Source organism: Melanotaenia boesemani, chromosome 20 (assembly GCF_017639745.1).
Source record: "Melanotaenia boesemani isolate fMelBoe1 chromosome 20, fMelBoe1.pri, whole genome shotgun sequence".
Taxonomy (NCBI): Eukaryota; Metazoa; Chordata; class Actinopteri; order Atheriniformes; family Melanotaeniidae; genus Melanotaenia; species Melanotaenia boesemani.
The window spans coordinates 11,572,915-11,585,272 of record NC_055701.1 but is presented as its reverse complement, the minus strand read 5'-3'; the positions used below and the strand labels follow the sequence as shown (position 1 = coordinate 11,585,272).

Sequence of the window (12,358 nt, the reverse complement as noted above, 5' to 3'; positions counted from 1 at the left end):
TCAGCATATCTTTACATGTAAGACACACATAATAAGTGAATAAATAAATAAGCATAAATAAATTATCATTAATAATAATAATAGTCAATAGTTTTAATAGTCAACAGTTTTTGTATGATATGTATTTGATATTTTGTATTTTCTATGCTCATATATCGCATTCATTGGTTGTTTTTGTGCAAATTAAAAGTTAGGCATTGCACGGTATGCACTAGGCGAGCTTCCTTGTAAAACTACATTTCCCATCATGCAACTGGAGTCAACTCTCCTCTGTCCCTGTGACTGAAAATAATCTGATCAGCTGATCTGACCTGGCAACAACATAACGTAGCTACAGAAATCTGTCAGGGAGGGGGCTGAAGAACAAAACAATGACACTGGTCGGAGGGAATAAAACACAGTAGCACTTTTTAAGACTTTTAAAACACAGTCGTGCGAATTTGCCTCCCAGTTTAGCATCAAAGAGTCAGCGGACATACGAGTTTGTGGCATCACCCAGCTGTTGTTTTTGTTGATATGTTATTACAGTTCAGTTGGCAGACTGGAGGCTAACTCATAGCTGGACGACTATTAAGTGCTAGGACTCACTGGCTCGCTAGTTGCCAGTTTTCTTTGGAAAAAGTTCACAGTGTCCATCGACCCTTGCTAGCTGTAAGCTAAGTATACCTCCTTGTATCCCAAATCATAAACCGAATTTCCCTGCGAGCGTTTGAGGGTCAGTTTGCTAGCTAGCTTGTTGTTAGCATAATTATTTGCACATTAATTTCTTGAAGGTATAACTCATTGTCTCGGTTTGTATTTTCTGCTTGTTCATATTTTCCATAATTTACACGTTTTTTCCACACATTTTGGGTTTATTTTTTATCAAATACTGTACGTAAATGCCAACTTTCCTACAATAATTAACAAGCTAACTGCTAGTGTTAAACAGATACCGGGTCAAATTCAAGCATCCGCTTTGTTTGTACTTTAATGCCTCACTATTAATTGTACTAAATGAGATAATATAAGTGTTTCAATATCAAGCTGTAAGAAGACGTTTGGTATTTTTTTTACTTGAGAGTTTTTATAGGCAGCGCCACCAAACCTGTTACCATGCAGCTGCCTTAAGTTATTTTGATAGTATTTGATCTTTTCATTGCAATATTACTGCACGTAACGTTTTTAATTTTCCTTTCATCTTAATTAGCTGGTGCTATTGTCGAAGCTGGTCCAATAACCACAATCTCAGCTTGTTAGAAACAATGAGTGGGCATGGCTCGTCATCTGAAAAGGGAGTCAACACTAGTTTAATATGTCAAGAGAGTTATTCCTGTGGTGGCTCTGAGGAGGCTGCATTTGAGTGTGATGACTGCAAAAGCCTGCAATGTGTCCGTTGTGAGCTCGAGCTCCACAGTCAAGAGCTTCTTAAGAATCATGAGCGCGTCCAGATAGGCCCTGGGCATGTCCCCTACTGTGACAACTGTAAAGGAGGTAATGGAGATGGTGGGAAGCGTCACAGATCTGTAGTCCGCTGCCAAAACTGCAAAATAAACTTGTGCCAAGACTGTCAGAAACGCACACACAGTGGGAGCAGCAAGAAGAAGCATCAGCTCACACCATATTCTCCACCCAAACCTGCAGAGACCAACTCTGTTCAGACATCTGTCCAGCCTGCTGTTCAAATAGATGATGAGACTAAATCTCAGAGATCAAAACTTCTTGGGAAGGTGTGCAGCTTTCTCCTGGTTGATGAGAATGAGGAAATGCAGGTGAGATCTACAAGCATAGTTCATCAGTGAATTTGAAAAAAAATCTAAAAGGCTTTTCTTTTTCTGTGTAAATATAAAATTCAAAATTATGTTTTTTTTTCTAGATTAAAGATGAAGCATCATTTGTGAACAACCTCAGCTGCAATTCTGATCAGCTGCTGAAAGTGGTGTCCATCTTTGGTAACACAGGAGAAGGCAAATCTCACACCCTAAACCACACATTCTTTATGGGCAGAGAAGTGTTCAAAACTTCTCCCACGCAGGAGTCATGTACCGTGGGTGTGTGGGTGGCATTTGACCCCATCCATAAGGTGGTGGTCATTGATACAGAGGGGCTACTTGGGAACAATTCTAAGCAGGGCCAGAGAACCCGTCTTTTACTCAAGGTGCTGGCTATCTCCGACCTCATCATTTATCGCACCCATGCTGACCGTCTCCACGATGACCTTTTCAAGTTCCTCTGTGATGCCTCAGATGCTTACTTGAAGCATTTCACCAAGGAGCTTAAAGCCACGACAGCCCGCTGTGGCCTGGATGTCCCACTGTCTACCTTGGGCCCTGCAGTAGTAATCTTCCATGAAACCGTCCATACTAAGCTGCTTGGGTCAGGTAAAACATCCAGCTTAATATGTGGAGTGTCACAAATTAAATAAGTCATTCCTTTACATATAACTATATTTAAAGTCTTCTTGCATATTGTTACTTTATTCATGTAGATATAGTTATGCATCTTTGTAAAGGATGATAGACTCAGGCTTTAAAGTAAACTAAGGGTTAAACAATGCACATATAGCAGGTTCTGTAACACAGTAGAGGGACAGTAGCAATTGGCATTCCAGTTTTTTGAGGAATGTCTAAACACTACCTTCTACAAGAGAGGGAATCTCACTGAAGTTGTAGTCATTTTTTTTCTCACATTTCTATCCACTTTATACATCTCATATTTTACATTACTGTTAAAAGAATTTCAATGAATTTAAACTCTACAATCTTCATTTACTTTCTGTAAACTCTGTTTGGCAATAGCACTGTATTAAACTCCTTGCCCTATGTAATGAAAATCATCCTGCAGAGACTTGCAATGCTAGCTCTTGCAGTTGTCACATTTGTGTTATCCTTGAATCCTGTAAATGCTGTTCACTTATAGAGTTTATGTTAACAGAGAGATAAAATATTATCTCTTTTTTTTCCATGTGGGGCTTTACCTCACTTAAGCTATTTATCTCACTAAATAGAAGCTTATTAACGTCAATCACTGTTTAGGAGGAAAAAAAAAAAATTAAAAACTAAAGGTTTTGGACTGGGTTTATTACACATGGACTAAGTTGTAGTGAATGTGCTGAAACATGAAGGAACACTGATGTGAATTTATATAAATTATATTAGATTAAAAAAATACGTAAATTATAATGAGCATATAACTGTTCAAGTGTTTCCTTATTACCTATATTAAGTCGATATGTCTACAAACAAGTTTGTTACTGTACTTTTGTGATATACAAGTTGATGCGCTCAAGCGTTCAGTATTGCGTTCATTTTCACATATTGTAAAAACAATGCAGCAGACTGAAGTAGAAAAGGAAACAACAGTTATCCAAATATCTTTAGGTATTGAGTTCATTGGGATTTATGGCTTTGCTGCAAGATTGTTCTCATGTGCTGACAAATTTCTTTCAACTCATAATGCATACGGTGGACCACAGTATCATGAATATGTAGGCAAATGTTATTGGTTTATCTGTGTTACGACATACATTCAATGCTAACAGCTCCATCTTTCTCCTGCCGCAGAAAAGTCATCCGAGTCAGTCGATCGGCTGCTTTTGGAGCGCTTTAGGAAGCTTTCCCGTTACCCAGAAGCGTTCAGCTCTGTCCAATACTGGGGTACACAGACTCTCAACCCCCCTACTGACTTTCGTGGCTTGCAGAATAAACTTGAGCAGCTCCTGGATAACAATGCCACCCGGTCCCCACGGACCCCTGTGGTCATCTTCAAAGCCCTGCAGGTACAGCTAACCAAACTGCTTCAGACTTGTTGATTATCCAGGACAGTACCAGTCAGAACTAATCACACTGAACAAACTTTATGCTGGTTTATCATAAAATGTACTGTATCTGAGTGTGTGTGGGAGAAATTATAATTGTTTATGTTTTGTTTTTAAATATCTGCTGGTCCTTAATGTCTCTACAGGCACTGAGTGAGCGCTTCAATGGAGAAATCACAGGTGAACTGGTGCACGGCTGCTTCTTTCCTGATGAGTACTTCACTTGCTCCAGCTTGTGTCTCAGTTGTGGGTCAGTACTCCATACTCCATTCTCTGTTTTTTTTTTGTGTGTGTGTGTGTGTGTTTTTTTTGTTGGTTTTACACACACACACACACACATATTTTTAAATATATATCATGTCTTTTTCAGTTTGTTGTTAATGATTAATCTTCTGTCTTACTTTCACAGATCTGGCTGCAAGAATAGCATGAACCACTTAGGAGAAGGTGTGTGCCATGAGGCGAAGAATCGCTGTCGTTACTCTGCTCAGCATGATAATCGCATTTACACCTGTAAGGTAAGCGCAGTTGCCCGACTTCATAAATAGTTTATACTTTTTAACTGTAATTGTTTTGTTGCTTTACATTGAACTCTTTTGCGGTGCATTATGTAAGGGTTGCTATGAAGGGGGAAAGGAAGTTATAGTTGTTCCCAAGACCTCTGCCTCTTCAGACTCTCCATGGATGGGTCTCGCCAAATATGCCTGGTCTGGGTGAGTAGTAAGATCACCTTTGACAAGGGGTAGTTGAGGTTTATGTTATCTTTACATAGCTTAATTAGTCAAAGCTTGGCCAGACTGATTTGAAATCCAGTTTTTCAGTTCACTCTGACTTGAATGTTGCACAGTACATAGAGGGATGAAGTTTGTTCATTTTATTTTTTTAATGTATGTTTAGGTATGTTATCGAATGCCCCAACTGTGGAGTGATCTATCGGAGTCGTCAGTATTGGTACGGTAACCAGGATCCTGTTGATACAGTTGTTCGCACTGAGATTCAACATGTTTGGCCAGGGGTAAAAAAAAAAAGTTTCTTTCTCTGTTTCAAGCTTTTACTCTAAATATCAGTTCTCATATCAAAATAGACTAATTTCCTTAGTTAAACATTTCATTGCTTATATTGTTTTCCAGTCTGAGGGCTTTTTAAGGGACAATAGTAATGCTGCTCAGCGTCTTCTGGATGGAGTCAACCTAGTGGCCCAATCTGTGTCAGAGCTCAGTGTCAAACCTGCCAAGGCCGTCACCTCTTGGCTGACAGATCAGATCGCCCCAGCCTACTGGAAACCCAACTCCCTCGTCTTAGTGAGTGACACACAGCCCCACCCTCTTCCACCCGCTACCAATAGCCAAGTCAACACTTTTCATGTCCAAAGGGATGTTTACTGTCTGTAGCGCCGTGTTCCTGTTACACAATCTGTGTGTGCAGGTCACAAGTTAAAACTTGAAAAGACTCAAGTTGTGTCCTCCTCCCCTTTGCTCCTGGTCAATAACAGCATGTGCTGTTATTGTTTTTTGTCTCATGCTAGGTGTGCCACAAGTGTCACGTAGTCTTCCAGGATAATGACACCAAGCATCACTGTCGTGCCTGTGGGGAGGGCTTCTGTGATGGATGCTCCTCTAAAGCTGCACCCGTCCCTGAGAGAGGCTGGGGTCTTGCCCCTGTCAGAGTCTGTGATATCTGCTACGAGCAGAGAGCCTCTTATGCAGGTACACACTCCCTCAATAATGTCATGTCACTACTTCTGTTTTATTCTGCCGTTTAACATTTATGTGCACATAGCTTTAGAAAGTTATTTTTTTCCCTATGCAGAGCTACTTGAGGCACAGCTGGAGGAAGAAGATGGGGGAACTCTTGCCAGGAAGGTTGGAGAAGCTGTCACCAACACCATAGGCGTAGTGGTCACCGCTATTGACATCCCACTTGGTGAGTATTGCCCAAAACCTAATGGATTATAGTTATGTTACAGACATAAATTGCTTCATGAAAGTTAAAGTACATTGTGCAATGCAGAATTGCACAGTAATTGGCAGAGGCATATCAAGCTACAGTAAAATAAATAAATAAATAAATAACCTTTGACCTGATAAATAGGGTTAAATAGTGAGAAAAATAATCTCCTATCATCTTTTCCTCTGCAGTTTTTCTTGACCTCCTGAGGTTAAGTTAAGGTAGTAGGACTTCTTAATGACTTCAAGAAAACCCCTTAGAAAACCCCACTGAGAATCCAATTACACTTATATTAAAGTGTGATATGAGCGATAGCTTTGTATTTACAGTTGTGTAAAGTATTCCTATGCTAAAAGACATAATAAAGGAAGCACTGAAGTGCCTTTCCTTATCTTTTAAAGAATTGGACCAGCTCTTGTTATGGCTGCTACTCACACATTCGTGGTCATTTTAGTGAGTTTAGAAGGTTCCTAAGCAAAAAACTTTGACCAGAGCCGTAGTTTGGACTCAGAAAAATGTTATCTAGTATTCCTTCCTGTAAAGCTTCCAAAAAAGGATTGTCAGATTGCCTAATGTTCATGTTAAGAGCTTGTAAATCTCACAGATCTGTGTTTACTCATTGTAAATCAAACAAAAAAGAAAAAAAAATTAGAGGCCAATAAGTAATTTATATAAAAAAAAACTATAAATTCAGATTAATGACAAAAGATGAAGATTTATGTTTTCGCATAAATTATTTATGTCTGCAGTTTGTTGATTTTGACAATGAAAATGCTAAAAATTGAAATTCCTCAGACACATGCTAGCCACTGAACTTAAAAAAGGTGAGTCAAATTTATAATAGTGCAATTTTTCCATTTACATATTTCTCTCCCTGGTGAGAGAGGGGGGATTATGGGTAATAAACTGACAGACTACTGAGACAGGCTTATCATTATGTAGGGTAAATGCCTTCTATTCACTAATTTCTACTTACTATTTTTACTGTTAGCATGGTTCATACAGTTGCTAAAAAGTAATAGCTGAGTGTTGTTACAACAGACAGTGACATAATCCTTTAGTAAGAAGACATGTAGGTTCTCTGTATACCAGATGCAACTTCACAAGAATACATGCAACTTCACAAGAACTTTAGTCCATATCTGTTTTATTATTAAACATCAGGATGCTCAAAATCTAATTGACTAAAATTGGGAAAAAAGACCTGATGGTCTTAGCACATTGCTTATGTTATAAGACAGTTAAAACAACATGACCTTCCAGTCATTTTTTTTAATTTAAATACAACTCTATCAATGTTATCATGGCAATTCTGCTTCTGCCACTTAAGAAGCAGAATTTACAACTTATTGCCTCTAAATGATCACAACTACAGGGCTCATATCAGCTTCCTTTCATCCATCCACCCACCTAACCATATTTAGTGCTGTCAGGGGAGAGGCAGGGTATTTCCTGGACAGGTCACCAGTCCATCACTGGACTAACACAGAGGCAAAAAACAACCACTTAAACATTCACTTGTAAAGAGAATTTAGAACAACCAAATAACCTGATTTTTTTTATTTGTCATACACTAGGTACATGAATATGTAGGCCCTATGTTGTCATTGCAGTGACAAGATAATGTTGCTGTCAACAAAGATCTAGCAACTTGCAGCTAGTTTATCTTTACTATGAAATGACAAGATACGCCAGCAGGTTCAGAGATGAAGAATTTCCCACACCTATACTTTTAGCCATAGCCAACTTTTCACGAATTTCCCTATCAAGGCACCCTTTTAGGAATTGTTATAATAAATAATTATTATGCATAGGATTAATTTGGATCATAATGAGTTGGATTGAATTGGCCTGTATCATTAAAATACCTTGAAATAATTTTTAAATAACATTTTCTTAATTAAATTAACAGAAGTGAATTAAACAGCTCTAAAACTCCACAGTACAACAGCAGGTCTGCACAGAACTGCATTTTCTTTTCATACATAAGCAGTAGAACAAAGGTCATACAGTCAATACTATGCATTACTGGGAGAGCCTGTAAAGCTTGACAGGTCAAACTCTCTACTGTTAACCTCTTAACAAAAGAGGGTTGTTCCACTTTTTAGTTGTATTGAGCCATATAAGCAGAACACATAAATTAGACTGACTGTTAAAAGGAAAAACCTGACGCACCATTGCTCACTCCCAAAAACAACGTTGATCAGTGTTGCACAATAAGTGTTGATGACTTTGAATTTTTTATTTAAAGACGTCCATGTACAGTTTAAAATGATCTGAAAATAGGAATGCTGTTTATGAGTGTGTTGATTTGAACACACTCATACACATCACTGGAGGGTAAAGAGTGGGGTATGGTTAGTTCGTAATGTTCCCTGTGTGATTCGGATTCTGGGCATATGCCACTTACACTGGGCAGTGTATCACTTTCAGGTAGTGACAGGTCAATGTGCTGTAAAGTTCTGCAGCAGTGTGTTGCCCCCTGGTGATGGCCTGTGGGTGAAAAACAACATTGATCAGTGTTGCATTGATTTAACTGAAAATGGGAATTCCATAACAGAGTTCACTAAAAACAGAAGCATAAAAAAACCATAAAGAATACTGCAAAATCGAGACACACTGTCTATGCTTACACAAACAGCAATACTCTGAATAAGACACCACCATGAGGGAGTATTTTCTGATTAGTCCACTACAAAACAGTTCCTTGTCCACTATTACTTAAATTCTTTTTACAGCAGGGCAAAATCAAAAGGTCTACAGTATAAACACAAAAAAAGTGACCTACTTTTCAGTTTTCTCCACATAATGTTTGACGCTGCCCAAAAGTGGCAGCAGATGGCTATATTAGGTTTGCCATTTCAAAGGTTGGTGTGCTACTAATGCAGAGGCCACAGGACCATAAGGCAAGATTCAATCCATTACTCCTCTTGCTTCTTTATTTCTTTAGATTTCCAACTGTGATGTTAAAGTTAAATGTTAAAGTCAATGATGTTGATTTTACAGGTTGCTTACATAACATTGATTTGTTAAAATTACCTAATAGATTTTCACTGCTATAGATAAGACAGTTTTGCATAATTTACACTTACCTCAGAGAATCCATTATCTATGAAAATATCATTTTTTTATATCAGCCAAGCTGACACAAATAGGATTTATATTGACTAAAGTGGATTTGCTCTTTGGAAAGAGACTGACTGCAGCACTCAGACAAATAAAGACAACAAACAGGCCGATTTCTTTACCAGACTTGGAAAACTGTTTAATATCAGCATAAGCTAAATGTTTATCTTGCATACATTAAGTGAGTACATAAGTCTGCTGTTGGCCTATATTTACTACAGAGGGATTTAAATGAATATGTTTTTGATAACCTGATATCCTGCTGAAAATGTCTGTGTATCTATGTCCAGTCCAAAAATACCTCAGAGCAAAGTCTGCTCCAATCACAACAAAATTAGCCCACTTACTTTCATATCCAAATCTTGTTTCCATGTCTCCATGGTAACCAGAACCAAAGATAACCAAAGACTTAATTTTCCTTGCAGTTATGGTGTACTTTGGATATTAATTTACAGAGGTAAAGCTCAAGTGAATGCAAATATTTTTAGGTAGATCAGCATTAAGCATAAATAAAGCAGTAATTAATCAACAGAGATTACAAACATTGAAGAGGCTTAATATGTTTGCTATGTGTAAGTAGATTCAAGGAATAATTTTAAGCTACATATTTAAGTGGGTGTTATGTCCTGGACTCTTGGCTGGGAGCTGTTTTGAATGAAACCTGCAGGAAGACATGGGAACATCAAAGAAAAAGTCTGGAACAAAAGCCTATAAAACCTCCAAAACCTTTATGCTCAAGTTTTATGTATGATTAAATCAGAGGTACTTCATGATATTTAGTCTCTGAGTTCCTAATAGTTGTAACTTTGTCAGCCTCACACAGAGCCAGGATGTCCTTTCCACCTTGTTCTCAGTCCTATTTGCTAAGTAAAGTTAAGCAACTCCTGGCTATAGGATCATGTTAACTTTAAAAACATGTGAATGTGACATCACTGAGCGTATTTATGTTTCACCGTCCCTTTAGGCCTAGTGAAAGACGCTGCCCGTCCTGCATACTGGGTGCCTGACCAGGACATCCTGTCATGCCACAACTGCCAACGCGAGTTCACTGCCAAGCTGTCCAAGCACCACTGCCGCGCTTGTGGCCAAGGAGTGTGTGACGAATGCTCCCCGGAGCGTCGAGCGGTCCCATCGCGCGGCTGGGACCACCCTGTGCGTGTGTGCAGCGGCTGCAACCAGAAACCTGGAGAACTTTAACGTGGGGTCTTTCCTTTCTCAGAGCACCAGAGAGAACCATTCACTCAGCTTGCAGCCTTGCTGAAGTATACCTCCTTTACTCTAAAGGTTCTGTCTCGTATCTGTGGAAAGGACATCTCTAAGAATGTGTAGAATATTTATTAAATTTGGGATTTCTGAGTTTCTGTGGCCTTTATAGAGGAGAACATTGAGTTACTTGACTGAGTGTGAAACCTGTATTTCCACTCTTGTTATTTACAGACTCAATATTTTGATTCTCATTGACAAATATCCCTAATTTTCCGTTAGATAAAGCCATTGAGCTATTTTTCTATGTTTTAAAACTATTTAAAAACATGCATTATTTAAAGATTGATAGTAAGTTGACAATGCTGGTAGGTTGGCGTGATTAGTCTCCAGAACTTCTTATTATTAAGCATTATTCCTCTGATGACATACATGTAATGGCAGAAAGATATTTTATATTTGTGGGGCATAACTGCAGGTTCCATTGCATGCATGTATTACAGTGTTTTTAGTTTTGCACTAAGCCTTTTTCAGCTGTTATAGGCTGTTGCTTACTATGGCCAAAAGCCAGGTATCCAGGTGATAAGGTAACTTATTCTAAACTGATTTAAAGTCTTCAGCAGAAGGTCCAGACTGGCGATATCTGGTATACCAAAAATAATTCAGGTCACTGTGTCTGTACTGGTATCATGATAGGATTTTATCATGTAATTTATGGTTGTATGAGGATAGAAAGAAGTGCACATCTGAACTATTTATGTATTGATGATTAAAAAAATCTTAGTAGAAGTCTGGCATGCATGACAGTCTGAGAGATCCATGGTTTTTTAATTTGTTCAGAGGATGATCTCTAAATAAACCTCACTCTTACCAGGTGGCATTTAAGTGTATATATGTTATAGATTTAGGTATTTCTTTCATTTTTTTGTTTAAAATGTCATCTAAATATTTACAACCTGTTCTGGTGTATGGATATACTTTGAGAAGTAAAGAATTATTACATTTCAGCATCTGACAAAAGAACAAAAAGAACTCCGAACAAACTCAATCTTCATTCACCGCTATTCACGTTGCTTCACATGCATTACTAATGTTGTATAATTTCTTTTGCTGGTTTTGGTTTGATGTTAGTGACTGTATGGATATCTATATTCTTTGTAGTGTCAGTATGTGAACTACACTTTCTTTTCTATCTTGACTGTGTTTCTGTCTCAGCATTACACATTAATACTAATGTTCAAATGGTGCAATGATACAACGCTAAACCACAGAACTATAACCTTTCTTGCATAACTATAAGTTTTGTGTTAATAAGATGACCATTACATGTAGATGGCATACAAAGCACAATGTTGATGCCTTTTAGACTTACGCTTGTATTTTATTCATAAAAACAAGAAAAAATGGTATTTGTTGTTTGTAGACTTTGTAGATAAAGTTAATTCTCTCTGTTTTAACGTGGAACTTTTTGGTTCTGATGTGTGATGAGAAATGTTTCTGCCTGGTCTTATAATAGATGAATCTGTCTGAATGTTGTTTCATCAATCTCCCTCCCTCTGATATGCTAATATTGCACAGGATTGAATAGAAGTACTCATTTTGCCGTTTTTTCAGACCACCGTTGTAGTGTTAGGCAGATATATTTGTCCACTTTTTTGTTTTTCAACCAGCTTATGTGCTATTATGAATACTTCATCTACAAATCAAGAAGGAATGACTGATGTGCTCTAAACTGCTGGAATCTAACTTGAAGAAATTATTTGTTAAACTAGTTGGAGATTTGCTTAAGATTAAAGCTGTATCAGCACCTGTCTGTCAAAACTTAATCTGGAACTGCCTCCATGTTTTAATGTGTGTGTGTGTGTGTGTGTGTGTTTTAAATCTCCAGCATCGTATGTGGGAGGAATAGATTGTGTGCACGCCCATGTGTTGTGAGGCTTGCTTCCATTCTTCTCCAACACTGAATCTTCATGAAAAGTTTGTGGAAAATATTTGTGTGGTGCTCATTGATGATGATAAATGATTTATAAATATTTTAATAAATAATTAAACCCTAGTTTCCATGTTGATTTTCTGTGCCATTTACTCTGCATGGTGTCATAAAACCAGGGCGTCACTACAGCCATCCAGGCAGCAGGAGAGATCTCTTTAAAAGTGTTGCAATTCACTTGTGTACAATATGAATACAAGGGAAAACCCTTTAAAATAATTTTGACAGTTTACCCAACTAAGCCACGCCCTATCCGCTTATGCTACAGATGTATTGGTCCACGAATTCCCCCTGAG

The 12,358-nt window shown here is 38.0% G+C and overlaps 1 protein-coding gene across 1 annotated transcript; it reads left to right on the top strand.

Annotated features, from left to right (window-relative positions):
- Positions 1–321: 321 nt before the first annotated feature.
- Positions 322–12,123, top strand: LOC121630796 (zinc finger FYVE domain-containing protein 1-like). The gene is made up of 11 exons (XM_041971289.1): positions 322–1,751; positions 1,856–2,360; positions 3,543–3,757; positions 3,943–4,046; positions 4,206–4,314; positions 4,412–4,509; positions 4,694–4,811; positions 4,927–5,097; positions 5,322–5,502; positions 5,606–5,719; positions 9,834–12,123. The coding sequence occupies exons 1-11, from the start codon at positions 1,245–1,247 to the stop codon at positions 10,064–10,066; spliced, it is 2,355 nt and encodes a 784-aa protein (XP_041827223.1). The 5' UTR covers positions 322–1,244; the 3' UTR covers positions 10,067–12,123.
- Positions 12,124–12,358: the final 235 nt, after the last annotated feature.